The sequence below is a fragment of the Phalacrocorax carbo genome, chromosome 18 (assembly GCF_963921805.1).
Source record: "Phalacrocorax carbo chromosome 18, bPhaCar2.1, whole genome shotgun sequence".
Classification (NCBI taxonomy): Eukaryota; Metazoa; Chordata; class Aves; order Suliformes; family Phalacrocoracidae; genus Phalacrocorax; species Phalacrocorax carbo.
In genome coordinates, this window is record NC_087530.1 from 5,965,284 (window position 1) to 5,978,481 (window position 13,198).

General features: G+C 52.6%; 1 protein-coding gene across 1 annotated transcript; it reads right to left on the reverse strand.

Moving 5' to 3' along the window:
- Positions 1–357: 357 nt before the first annotated feature.
- Positions 358–12,998, reverse strand: AIF1L (allograft inflammatory factor 1 like). The gene is made up of 5 exons (XM_064468618.1): positions 12,887–12,998; positions 7,976–8,042; positions 4,921–4,962; positions 3,584–3,746; positions 358–1,891 (listed from the first exon to the last, which is right to left on the reverse strand). The coding sequence occupies exons 1-5, from the start codon at positions 12,962–12,964 to the stop codon at positions 1,804–1,806; spliced, it is 438 nt and encodes a 145-aa protein (XP_064324688.1). The 5' UTR covers positions 12,965–12,998; the 3' UTR covers positions 358–1,803.
- Between the last annotated feature and the right edge of the window lie 200 nt (positions 12,999–13,198).

Genomic DNA, 13,198 nt, shown 5'->3' on the forward strand with positions numbered 1-13,198 from the left:
CAGGCAATTGCTTCAAGAGCGGAGAGGATGAAAAAAAGTAGTCTTTCAAGAGAAGCATTACAAGTGTCCACTCTTGATAAACAAGTTATTCCTTAAAACAAGCACTGCCGCCTGTTTTCTTTCAGTAAGTGAAACAAAAAAAAAGCTTTCAGACAGTGGCCTCATCATTCTGTAACACAAACTCCATGGCATTTGGTCAGTTGTTACAGATAAAGATCAGATCAAGACAGTACAAACCTATCTCTAGGATCTATTTAAGGGTTTATATTAACAGACTTGGAAACCAGCTCACTTAATCTGCAACCAGTCGTATGAACCAAGCTTCAGAGGAGCTAAACTAAATACACTGACACACAGTGTAGCTTCAGAAGATTTATTTTCAGTCCTTAAAGTAGACTGGTGCTGCTTTTGCTCATAATTTTTTCCTCTCCATTACAGTTTTGGTTTTCATGCAAACAGTAGTGAGAATGTTTTATTTTTTATTTGAAAGTGCAGCCTTTGGCAGGAACAATCAGCCTAGTAGAGTTAATCATCCGTATCTCCCTTAAAAAAATTATTTATTAAACCATGATTTAAAAAAAAAAAGTTAAAAGCTGCCAAGAACATTTAAGAAAAGAGTAGGGAAAGGGCAAAGAGCAAACATCTGGATTCCAGAAATTGTGTAGAGAGCAAGAATCACTGCAGTAACCAGAGTGTGGATAGCACAGTCCCAGCTACATCTGGATCCCAGCTCATACTCCACGTTTACAGCCATTCTTATTTTGCCGACTTGAGGGGTTATTCATCAGGGAAATGTACCCGATAGCCCCAGGGGACCAAGCTGAAAGACATACAGGGAGGTCTGCAAAAATCAGAGGGACAGAGCAGTTGCATGACGACAGATCCTCATCTGCAACTGGTCTGGCAGGGCTCACAGTTTAGTCACCCAGCTTCCTTTCACCTGAAGGTTCAGCTTCCCCTAGGCCTTCCTGAGGGACTGCAAAGGCGTAACAGCAGGCTTGTTTCTACACTCGATGGACAGGACAGACAACCGCCCGTTCAGAAGTTATGTTTCTGATTGGATCCAAGTGGAGATTTATCAGGAAGGGGGCCCCTAAGGTAGCTTTAATCATCCTCAGTTGCAGCGGCTGGTGTTGGACCCACGGAGATCTGACTGCAGAATGAACCCACAGCACGGAGAGGAGCTGTCCCTGCGGTCAGCCATGCCCACCTCCAAGCTTAAAGGCCCTGCAGACAGACCTCTGGTCCATGCACCTTCCCACACTCACCTGGCACGCGACTAGGCCACGGAGGCAGGAGCCTGACTTGTGATTGGTGAGGTCGGGAGGGGGAGAACTAGTCCAAAGTCAGAAATTGTAGGATGGAGCAGAAAAGGCACTTATTTCTTTAGACCCATGAAGCTGCTGACACGGGGCTTTGCCAGAGAAGCTCTCAACGTCTGGCAGCAAGGCCCTTTAGGAACCTGTTGTGACAAGCACAGGTCTGAATCCATACGCTGGAAGGAAAGTAGCTCCTCGTCTGAGAAACGCAGGAAGGGCAGAGGAAAGGGTAAGATCACAGGATTTTTTTTTTTTTTTTTTGGTCTCACATTACACTTGGTGCTACAGCTTCTGTCTAACAAATCATGTTGGCTAAGGGATGCAGCAGAAAGACGCGAGCTGGGGGTCTCCAGCTTCCCTTGCTGTTCCTCTAAGGCAGGTTAGTTGAAAACTAGGACTGTCCACAGGAAAGAGTAACAAAGCACAGGTAACCTCTGTTACAGACCAGCAAAGCAAACGGTGCCAATTTTTCGGCCTGTCCTCTTCAAGGGAGGCTGGCTATGTCTCTCTCTGGAGGCGGACCAGAAGGTTTTGGGTTGCTTTCATTGGCTTTTCCTTCAAACATCATGACCCTGCAAAACACAACAGATAATACCAATGAAAAAAGCAGGTGCATCTTTACCCATCATTTGGGGTGGGATTATCTTATCTGCTGAAAAATAGCATCTGCCTTCTATGCAAAGGACATCCGATAATTAACAGAGGAGGGAAAGACAACAGAGGGCAGTGCTGGCAGGCTGCTTTGCTTTTCCAGCAGCTTCCAGGAGTGAGTTCCCAAAGCCTCTGCTGGTTTTCCTCTCAGAGCTGAGAGGATTAGCACGTTTTATTTAGCCAGTCACTTCCGAAATTCCCATGGCACACACTGCATGCCAAGTGCTTCTGATGCGTAAAAGCAAATACCATCGTTGGCCCACCTTGTACATAACCACACAGCAGAACATTCAAAAGCCAACAGTGAGCAAAGCAACAGCAATTTCAGCCAGGAAAGAGGCCAGAGACAAGGAGCAAGGCACCGGCTAGAAGAATTCCAGGCATTTTGCAACCACTAGCACCATCTTCCTCCCTGAGGACTGCAGCTACGCTGGGAATGCCAGCTGCCACGCTGGATCAAAGGACTGCACTGCTCTTGGGACAAGTTTTACATTTCTGCTCCTGCTCTGAAGAGTCCAACAGACAATGGGGCATCTGTTAGCAAAAGAAGGGACCCACCCATCTCTCAAAGCTGCTGCAGTGGGGAGGAATAACGAAAGATATGGGACAGGCTGCAGGCTCAGCCTGCTTCCATGAAGAAAGGAGGAGCAGGGCTGTCAGAAGTCTGTGCATGCTTGGAAGAGGAGCACCCCAATGCGCAGACACAAGGTGCTCACAGGGGAGAGGAAAGACTCATTGCCAGCAAGCACGTACTGGCTTAGAGGAACCATGTGGGAGGTGGGAGCAAGATCCTTCCTCTCAACCTTGCCTTGAAAGCTGGCTGCGTTTCTAAAGCTGCCTTCAGAAAGGGGCAAGGGGGATGGAGAGGAGCAGCTCCTATTCATGATGGTTACCGACACAAAAGCAGGGCCAGCCTCTGTGGCTGTGAAAGGAAAAGCCAGGCTTCAATGGGGTGGAGATGGAGCCAAGCAAGTGTTCGGAAGCGATTTGTTTTAGCAGGACTTTCAGAGCCCTCTCAAGAGGGCAGAGGGGGCCGTGGGAGGCTACTGCTGGCAGCCTGTACCACTGAAAACCTCTTCCAGCGCAAGCCAGCTGTTTAAAGCATGTGTCCTGTCTCCATCTACTGCCCATCTCTCCAAAATCAGGCAGAGAGGGAGCATCCTGTGGGAAATAGGAGCCAGCATGGCTGGTGTTGGCAGGACCATCGTTCACTACTCAAGGCCTGCCATCATTCACAACGGAAGCCTGCACCCCCAAAGCCAGCAGGGGCCACAGGGAAGAGACGGGAAGAAGTCCTGCAGCACTGAGTGCCTGCACACCCTTGGGAAAAGGGAAGAATCACTCCACACAGAGCACGTAGGAGGAAGCCTGTGCTAACACACAGCAGGCAGTTCTGCTGTGAGCACTTGCCACTGCTTAGCGCAGACATGGGCTTTTACATCCTCTCATGTCTTTCTGCAAACACCTCCTTCACAGGGGTCCTCGTCTGCCCTCCACAAACACCAGGCGTGCACAGCTCCACCTCCACCATGCAGGACAGCTTCTGCTTCCCAGCCCCCCAACGTGCCTGCTCAGGTCCTGCGTCTCCCCCACCCCCTCCCAGGGACACTCACAGTTTAAGCACAGCAGAGCGTTTCCCAAGCATCACGTTGACAAAGTCCTGGTACGAGATGGTCTCGCTAACCCCTCCAGTCACCTCAGAGATCATCTTCTTCAGTTCTAGGTGGGTCTTCGGTGCCCCCATCTTCTCCATCATCCTTTTAACAGACATCAAATCTGCAAGAGCAAGGCAATCGGTGCTCTCAGGAGGTGACCACACTGAGCACAGACCAACCCCAGGGATACCCACCTCAGACCACCTCACCTGTGGACTCCAAGGCTGACAGCACTAAGCTGTGGCTGAAAGCCAAGAGAAGCCTTCCATTACAGCCCGCTGCTGTACTGCCCAGTACAGAGCATCACTTCCCATTTGTGCAGCTCAAGATAAAAGCACCACACATGCAGAAGAGGAACAACCCTCTGAGTGCTCCAGAGACACGTGGGGACACTGCTCTCTAGCTCAGAGTGTTGTGCCAAAAATTACAAGGACAGGGAGGAGGGAAGCAACGCTGGGGTTAAAGCCGGACACAAACAGGCCGTGGGGAGCGGGTGCCCATCGCCACAGGCCATTTCCTTCCATTGCTCTGTTGCCCACTGAGACCTGCGGGGCCCCTTCCCTCCCGGAAACGGCAGCGCAGCCCTGAGTCAGGCCTCCTCCAGCTCCCCGCAGGCTTTACTTCAGCTTGAGGGCTGGTGGAGGAGGGGAACAAGGCAGCAGCCTCCTGGAAGGGCACAGCGTGAAAGTGATTACACTACAGTGTCAGTTCCAGGCCTGCAGAAGGCTGGGTCTTTACATAACTCATGCTTTCTGAGCCCAAACCAGGGCTGCTCAGCTGTGCCAGACTCACACTCAAATCCCCTGCTTCCCTCCACTCCCCTCCCAGCAAAGCAAAGAGCTTCTCTGCACTGGAAGTGCTTATGGTTTTATAGAGCTTCTGCCTCAAGCCAGGCAAAACCCAGGATTGTCCAAGCCCTGCAGCTTCCCAGCTCTGGAAATACTGAGTATTGAGAAGGCCGCCTCGGTGGAAAAACAGGGAGAAGAAAAAAAGGCATTCAGAGCAGAAAGAAGTGGAGGAGCTAAGCAGAGACTCAGGAAGAAAACAGGACTGAGAAGAGCTTAGATCTTGAAGCAGGTGAGGAGACACTGAGGAAGCTGAGAGGCAGGGGCTGGAGATCCAAGGAAGCCCCTGGCTGGTTATCATGATCCAAGCAAGGCTGGACACAGGAAAAGCCCACGTTTTCCTCCTCAGCAACCTGAGTGCAGAGGGAAGCAGCAGATATAGCAGCACACACCACCTCAGCAGGCTGTTGCTCTTCCAGCCCAGCACCAGCATCCCTCAGAGTCACTCACCAATCTCGCCTTGGTTGTTCAGGTCAAACTCCATGTACTTCTCTGGAAGAGACACAGAAGCAAGTTATCAGGGTGCTAGAGCAGGGGGTATGCAGGGCTTTGGAGCACTGCCTGCTTAGACCAACAAAATAAAAGATTCGGGGATAAGATTGATATACTGCTGAATGCAAACAGTTCAGAGAGGGAGATCATCTCAAGACCTGGTTTTAGCACACTCATCTCAATTCCAGGGCTCTACAGTTAAGTGCTCTTTAATTGTGGCTGCTTTTCATTTAAGCTGAAGGAAAACACTGGCATGAGAACAAGGTATCAGCTAGCCATGAGTAGTGTTAAAAGGTTTCCAGCCAGAAAAACAAAGCTCTGGAACAGCCTCCCAGAAGGAGTAGCAAGGAAAACAAAACCCTTGAGCACTCCCAAAATGAAGCTTGATCGGATTAGGAGGGGGATTAAATGACATAGTTGCCTCCAATAGCAAGAGACAAGACTCTGCAGTCCTCCCAACACTGTGCTGCATTCCCAGAGCAGCACCTGCCAGCAGAGATGCTCAAAGACCACATCAAGAGGTTGAAGCCAAGAACATGCCTAGGAGCAGTTATGCTGGAGCAGGCTGTTTGCCCTTCCAGCCTGCTGTCAAACATTGCTGAACTGGACTACACCAGCATCCTCAGAGAAAGGCAAAGCCTGCTCAAGAAGGTCTGGTTGGCTTAGCAGGACAAAAAGATGGCATGTTGTAACAGACAGAGCACTGATTTAAGTCAGAAAATCAAGATTTCAGTCCTGTGCTCCCTCTGACCTTCAGAGCGGCACACCTGTGCTTCCAACCCTGCCATCACCACCTTGCTAGCTGTTCCCTATTTAGATTTTAAGCTCTTCAGGCAAGGATTTGTGTGTCTTACAGACCATATAGCTCCTAGCACTGCAGGGGGCCCCCCATCATCTCAGTTCTGCTAAATGAGAAGAGCAAGATGCCTGCTGCCACCATACATCCACGCTGAGCTGGAAAAAATCTCCGCTTGCCCTGCAGTTAGCACTCACTCCCCAGAACAGCCTCAAAGGACTTAAGTGAGAGCTCCCAGGCTGCTCCTTTCCCCCAAGGGAAAAGACCTTTTGCCTCTGCTCCAGGGACACCAGCAAGCAGATGAGCATGAACAGAAAAGTGGCAGGCTAATTTAAGGAGCCAAAGGGAAGAGTGGATATTTCACACATTGGAGCCTTCCCAAGACCTGCACTTCTGAAGGACAGTGCTGGGTTAACTGGACTGATGGGCAGCTGCAGGCCAGGAGGCAGAGGAACAGCTTGGCAGGTCTTCACCTGGGTCTCAGCTGGTGGATTACTACTGTCACAAACTGACCAGGACAGACCTACAGGAGTACCATGTACAAGCTGAAGCTGTTCATGCTTCAGGCAGGAATAAATGTCTCCCTTCACACTTTAAGCAACCAGTCCTAGGTGAAAGTAGGGCTGTCACACATGTGCTTAAGGGCCAAAGCAATGCTTGATGTGGAACTGGCTCTCTCCACGCTCTGTCCCACCATGATGACCTGGTACAAGTGAAATGCCGCCTCCTTGGGCCGGGGTCAGGCACCCCAGCATGTGCTCGGGGACACAAACCCTGCTCTGCTGTGTCTGTGCCCAGCGCGTGTTTTCTTTTCTTCTCAGCTGATGCTCAGCCAAACATGCAGAGAACAGAGGCAGCTTTACATCATCGTGCTCTGAGCCTCAGCTCGCACATTCGTCTTTCCCTCCCATCCCAGCTGCCGGGATTTGGTGGGGCAAAACCATGCATGGTCCCTCCCCTCACAAATGCACTTACACAAACACTGCATGGGGACTCCCCAGGCCTGGCTGGGGAGGGCAGCGGGAAGGACAGCAGAGGAGAAACACTCCCACCACCATCACACAATGAGTCGATTGTTGGAGGAGCCGGAGGAGGCGTTGGAGAGCGGGACAGGCCACGGAGACAAACTCATGAGGCAGCAGGGGGAGATGCCAAGGGCTCTTGTTACAGGGAATTCTGTGCCTGTGACCTACAGTTGCAGTGTTTGAAGAGCCCCAATTGTGATGGGAAAAATAATGCAGGGCTGCAGCCAAAAGCCAAAGCCATACAAAAGGCAACAGAAAAAAAAACAGGGAGCACAGGAGGCTCCTCTGTCCGTAGCAGGGTAAAGGATCACAAAAACCTAGCCAGATTCTTCCATGCAGGATTACAAAGCCAGAACTCAAAGGAAAATAGCAGACAACACCTGAAATGGAAGCAAGGTCAGGCTTTATTTGGTTAGAGCCAGGCTGAGGACAAACCTTGAGAGCACTGTGACACAGAAGGCATGTTTTCTCAACTGCCTTCAGCCACTGCTTGGAAAGAAAGCATATGTATCCAGAACAGCTCTGCCAAATCTTGTCCTGTAACCACTTCAGGGACAAGCTGCAGAGGACCCCAGGGTTCTTCTCTATCCCCCATCCCAGCAAACAGCCCCAGGTCTACTGACCCTCTGGAGTCAGACGGGCTTTGGCCAGGACTAGAGACACATTACTGCTGTTGCTTGTGATACCAAGGGGTTCAGGAACAACCAGATCAGACTGAAGAAACTTTTGGGTAGAGAAAGACCCCAACTCCTTCAGGAAGCAACTGAGACCTCTGCTTTGCAGGAAGAGGTCTTCCTACTCACTGGAAAAAAAAAAAAAAAAAGTCCAGCTTCTGCAGCATCCATTGTACCAGCTAGCTTGTCTAGGTATCTAGACAGAAACGGTCCTCCATTGCTGCTCCCCGGGGCTTTGCCCAGGCAGCAGGTTTTGCAGTAATAGCAGCTGCCAGGGAGGATGTCTGCAGGGTGACAAGTCCCAGCCCTGCAAGTGGGGAAGCACAAAGGCTCATGTGGGAAAACCACCTTTCCAGGGGGTTTCACTGAGTCCCACAAGCAAGGGGGAGGCATCCATCCCAGCTCAGTCACTTGTATTTAGCAGAGAATCTCAGGCTAGTAAGATCCAAGTGCTGAGAAAAATAATCTATTCAGAGCAAATAGACTGAAACAGGACACGGAAACCCTCCAGTTCTCACCTTTGAACACTGACAACTTCTCCTCCAGATCTTCTTCATCACTGAACTTTGGGTCACAGAGAAATTCCTAAAACAGGAAAAAAAGAGTACCCCCAAGGTTAAAGATACAAAGCAATACACACTAGGGGGCACGTACAAATGCAGCATTACCCAGAAGACCTATGCAATTCCCAGAGAGCCACATCTGAGCAATAGTGCCAGGAGGCTTGAAAATATGTTGAATCCCTCCACACCTTGTCATTAACATTCCAGTGCAAGGGGAATGCCTCTGGTGTCTCAGATTTCCCACCAACAGCTTGAGGGAGGACTGGACCCCATGTGCCTTTGGAATAGCTGCATGAAGTCCCTCTTGCTCACCCAAGGTTTCAGCTCCCCATATCTCTGCTTGAGCACGCACAGCACATGGATTGGGCACTTGTTCCCAGCAAGGGATCCTATTCCTTACAAAAAAAGCACTCCGATATCAGATTTTGAACTCTTGGATAAACTGAGGGCTAACAAATGTGACAGGCAAAGTTTGTGGAACATCACACACCCAAGAGATGGCAGGTATTTTGGGGTAAGGAACAGGCTCTCACTCAAACTGCCTATCCATTTTTCCCCCTACCCTGCTCAGGCTGGAGAGGAAATCCTGGGTCTGTTCTAATCACTTGTCCCTAGCCCCAACTCAAAAACCTTCAGGCACCCAAGAGAACAGACCACAACTTGCACAGCCGGCTCCACTGCTATGCCCTGCCAGCAACCCCTCCGCCCCACAGCTGTGAGAGGCAGGGTCTTGCTCCTGTCTCTACCCTCCCACACCCCCTTGCTCCAGTGAGCCCAGCACAGCTTAATGACTCGATCTGTGTTCAACAACAGCACTGCATTCTTCAGTGCAGAAATCATTAACATCTGCACATCTTATGCACTGCCTGTCCAGGATAAAACCCCTCCAGGGGTTGGAGTGAATGGAGGGCTGAGGTTGTTCCCTGCTCTGGGCATGTGTTCCTCACCACTGTTATCCATGCTCCCAAGGAAGGCAGGAGCAGGTCCCCAAGAGACTAGGATCTCTGGCACTGGTAGTACTGGGGCAGCATCATTTGTGATTAATGAGACCACCACCACCCCCAAAGAAGCCCCATCTGCAGCCACTAGGGCATCAGGACTGCAGGAGGTCCACACAACCCAAATGCCCTCCAGGCTCCAGAGCACATTCTAATTTCTTCCAGAAGGAAGGTTGAAACCAGCTCTCGCCAGGTGCTATGAACTGGGCCAGTCTGGCTGCTGGGCCAGCTCTGGCAGCACTGTGCCCCAAGCCGATGCCTGTTCCTGCTGACACGGAGCCAGCCCTCAGCCTTCCGTGCTCCCTCGCTGCCTGCCACCCTAACCCTGCAGCCCGTGTCCGGGCCCCTCCAGCCCACACGCCCAGAGACGCTCCCTCCCTCCTCACTGGGACAGGGTCTGGACCTGCCCAGGGAGCCCAAATGCCTCAAACCTTCACTGCCATTTAGCCACCACTTTGGTGAGTCCTTTACATGCAGCTAAACTAAGGTTTAGTAGGAAGCCCACTAGAACAGAAGCGACTGCCATCCCCTCCTCCCATCTCACAGACACCAGATGGGACACCAGAGACCATCCCTACTAAACCAGCGTGACACACACTTCCCTTATCACCATGGACACCAACTCAAATCGAGAGCTGTGGTGAAAAGCAATGTTCCCAGTTCCTTCTTTTGCTCTCCTTCGCCAACTTGATTTTATTTATCTCAGTTATTGCTACCCAGGGGTATCATTTGCCAGCCCAACACAAAGGGCCCAATTCAGCTCTGAGACCTGGGCTCAGCCAGCGGCAGAAGTCACCAGGGAGCAGAGTTGTGTTACCTATCGCCATTGCCACTGAACAGCCTCTGCAGAAGTAACTTGCCAAACATCACTCAGAACCCAAACAGGGCCAGAGCATCTCCTGGCCTCCAGGCCACAGCTTCATTCCTGCCCTGCAGGAGCAGCAGACAGTTTGCACCTACCAGCAGGGTAGGGGACATGAGAGCAGAGCGTGGTATTTCTCCAAGAGCAACAAGCAGCACAGAAGGGGTGAAGCCTGAAGGGAATGCTACATCCATACAGGATGGCTGAAGGACATGTGCCCAGAGGTCCAACAGCCCCTGGCAGCATGGTATGAGAGCAGGATGGGTGACACTGGGCACACCCCTAGTGACACACACACCCAGTCCCCTTGCATCTCAACTGGAGGGGGACTGGACAGCCCACCAGCGTCACAGCTCTGCTCCAGACCACAGGAAGCAACAGGAGAGCACATTTCAAAGGCATTCCACCCTCCACATTGTATGCAAGCCAGGCTTTGACTGTGATAAGGCAAACACTCACAATAGCACACAGGAATTTAGTCCCCAGTGACTCAGACTCAACCCTGAGTGGCTGAAGTTCCTCCTAGAGCCCTTTGCTAAAGCTCCCATTTTAAGGGGCATGTTCTATTAATAAGAACTGCTTAAAAATAAGCCCCAGCCCCTCCCCAGCTCCTGCCCTGGACAGCCTTTCTTGGCCAGAGAGACTTTTCTAAGCCAATAAATTCAACCAGGCAAGCCCCAGCTACCTTCAAGACAACCTGAGCAAAGCCAGATCCCTCCTCACTCCTCAAAAAGGTGGCTCCAACTGGCAGGCCAAGCTCTCACTGGGCTGTTTAAGTGCTCAACATCAGCTGCCCTGCCTGCTGCGGCTGGGAAGGGGCTGAGGGCTGCTCATGCATGCACTGGATGGGAGAAGCAGGCACCTGCTCTCTGGCAGGCTGAATTCCTTCCCCGCAGCCCAGCGTATTAGAGGGTAAAACTAGGTTGAAACTAATCTGTGCTGGATTAGACTTGCCACCTTGATGCACGAGGCTGAACAATGTGATTGCCATTCCCCAGGAAGAGGGGAACGGCCAAAAGGGCATCCCAGAGGAGCATTGCAGGCTGGAAAAGAGAATTCAATACTGGGACTCAGCTGTCCTTCAGCAGCATATGTGCACTCAGGACATAGCCTGCCAAAGACCCTTAACCCAGTGAGAGCTCCAGGGTAGAAACCAGCCAGGAAAACAGGGCTGGGAGGGAGCTAAGTGTTAGAATGAGACAATGAGATTAAGCCTGATGGGAATTCGGCCTGATGGCTCCTAATAAAACCTCTCTACTGGTTTGCAGACCTGGGGCTCTTCAGACCTTGGGAAACCCCTTCCCTGGCTCCAGCCACATCGTCAGCCCAGGTTTATATATCAGCTCAGTGTCAGAGGGATGTATGAGTCGCTTTGCTGCATGTCTGCTCACAGCAAACTCCCTCACCTCCACCACACAGAGCTGGCAGAGCGAGCAAAGCACAACAGCATTGGGTTTGCTGCCCGGAGCTGCTACAACACGATGGCTGCTCAGGATCTGCAGCTATCTGGGCTATCTGCAGCTTGATTTCTAACTGCTCAAACCCCTTCTCCTAGCACTGAGCCACCACACAGGGCAGCAATGACACAAACAAACAGCTCCCACCACTATCAGCGGGAAGTTATGTGGCTTGTTTAATTTTTGTCATTGCAACCTCAACCAGAGAAAAAACCTGCCAGAAGAGATGGCTGCTTCAGGGAGAAACAGAAGCCTGTCCCCTGCGTGGGAGGGAGAACCCCCAACTCTGGGGCATGGCAGTGGCACACCAGCAGCATCCCGGGAAGCACAGCTTCCCAGACTCAGTCCTAGAGCTCCTACCAGCTGAAGAATCACATATCCACCTTGTGCCTGAGTGATACTGGAGGACTGCTCTGAAGCAGCAGAAATGGCAGCAATAAGTACAACACACTCCCTTCCTTCCCTCTCTGTTCCAACGCAAGGGTCAACATCACCTTGGCTATAGGGGACACATTAGACCCACCTACGTGCCTCCTCGGCACAGGGCGTGTAGTGCCTGCCTTCCAAGAGCAGGTTTCAAAGACTCCTTTTTAGCCAAGTGCTCTTATTCTACACTTTATGCCACAGCACCTCTTTTTTGACTCTTATTCCATAGCACCTCCCAGTTTCTAATCACATAATTCCCCACCTCCAGTGGCCTACATAAACTTCACCTCTGCTGTCTCACCCCTGCCTGGAAGAACACATTGGCACCTCTCAATGCACGGGCAAGGCAAGCCCACCGTCTCCTCCAGGTCCTCATCTTGTGCAGCTCTGATTTCTCCACCTGTAACACCAAGGGACCACCGAGCCCACCTAGAAATGACCCTGGAAGTCCCATCATTAATTGTTTCAAGGTTAAAACCTTCTTTCTACGCTCAGAACCGCCCTTGGCTGGGAGAGATGCCAACAGAGCTGCCTGCGCAGGCCATGCCAAGCAAGGGACGGGGGCAAGCCCGAAGCTCCGGGAAGGGGACCTTGCCTGAACCCGGCACGAAGGGCACGCAGCGCAGCACGCTTCGCGCTAATCCAGGAGCTGCCATTCCCCCTGCCCAAGGCTTGTGAGGGGGCTCCCTGTTCACCCTCTAAAATTAAAAACTACAAAAGCTAAGTCAGATCTTCTGAGCAGCAGAAACTCTTCGCTGGGAGGAGAGATTGAAGGGTTTGATACAGCAGAGGGGTGATTGAAGTCCTCTGGGAGAACAATAGCTCCTATTCTTGCTGGAGCACGTTCCCCAAGGGGCTTCCATGCAGCCGGGCGCTGAGCATCCACCGGCACACGGCGGCCCCCTCGGACCGGGCTGCGGGGGGCTGGAGGGGGGAGAGCCGCCTGCGAGGGCAGAGGGGATGGAGAGCAACCCTCCCCCCCCAAAGCAGAGCCACCGCCTAACCCCTGCCGTCCCCCTCCTCTCCCCCGCCCGGCCCCGCCGCAGCCCCCATCCCGCCCCTGCGAGCCCCCCGCCCGCTCCCCGCAAGGGTCAGGGCAGGTCGTGGGCGACCCCAGCCCCACCTTGTTGATCTCCTCCAGCCGCCCGTCCTGCGGGGCCCGCCGCAGCCCCCCGCCGCTCGGCCGGCGCGGAGCCGCCATCTCACGGAGCCGCCCCTCGCCCGCCACCGCCTTAAATAGGGGCGGGCAGGGCCGGCCGGGCGGTGCGGGCCCTCCGCCCCCGCCGTTAACCCTTTCCCGCCCCGCCGCCGCACGGGGGGGGCCGATGGGGTGCAGCCGCTCGGCAGGCTCTTGCTGGAGAACTGCGAAAGTCCCGAGCAAGGTGGGGAAGCAGCGGGGCTCCCGGTGGGCTTCCAGCGGCCGAGCCCCCGACGG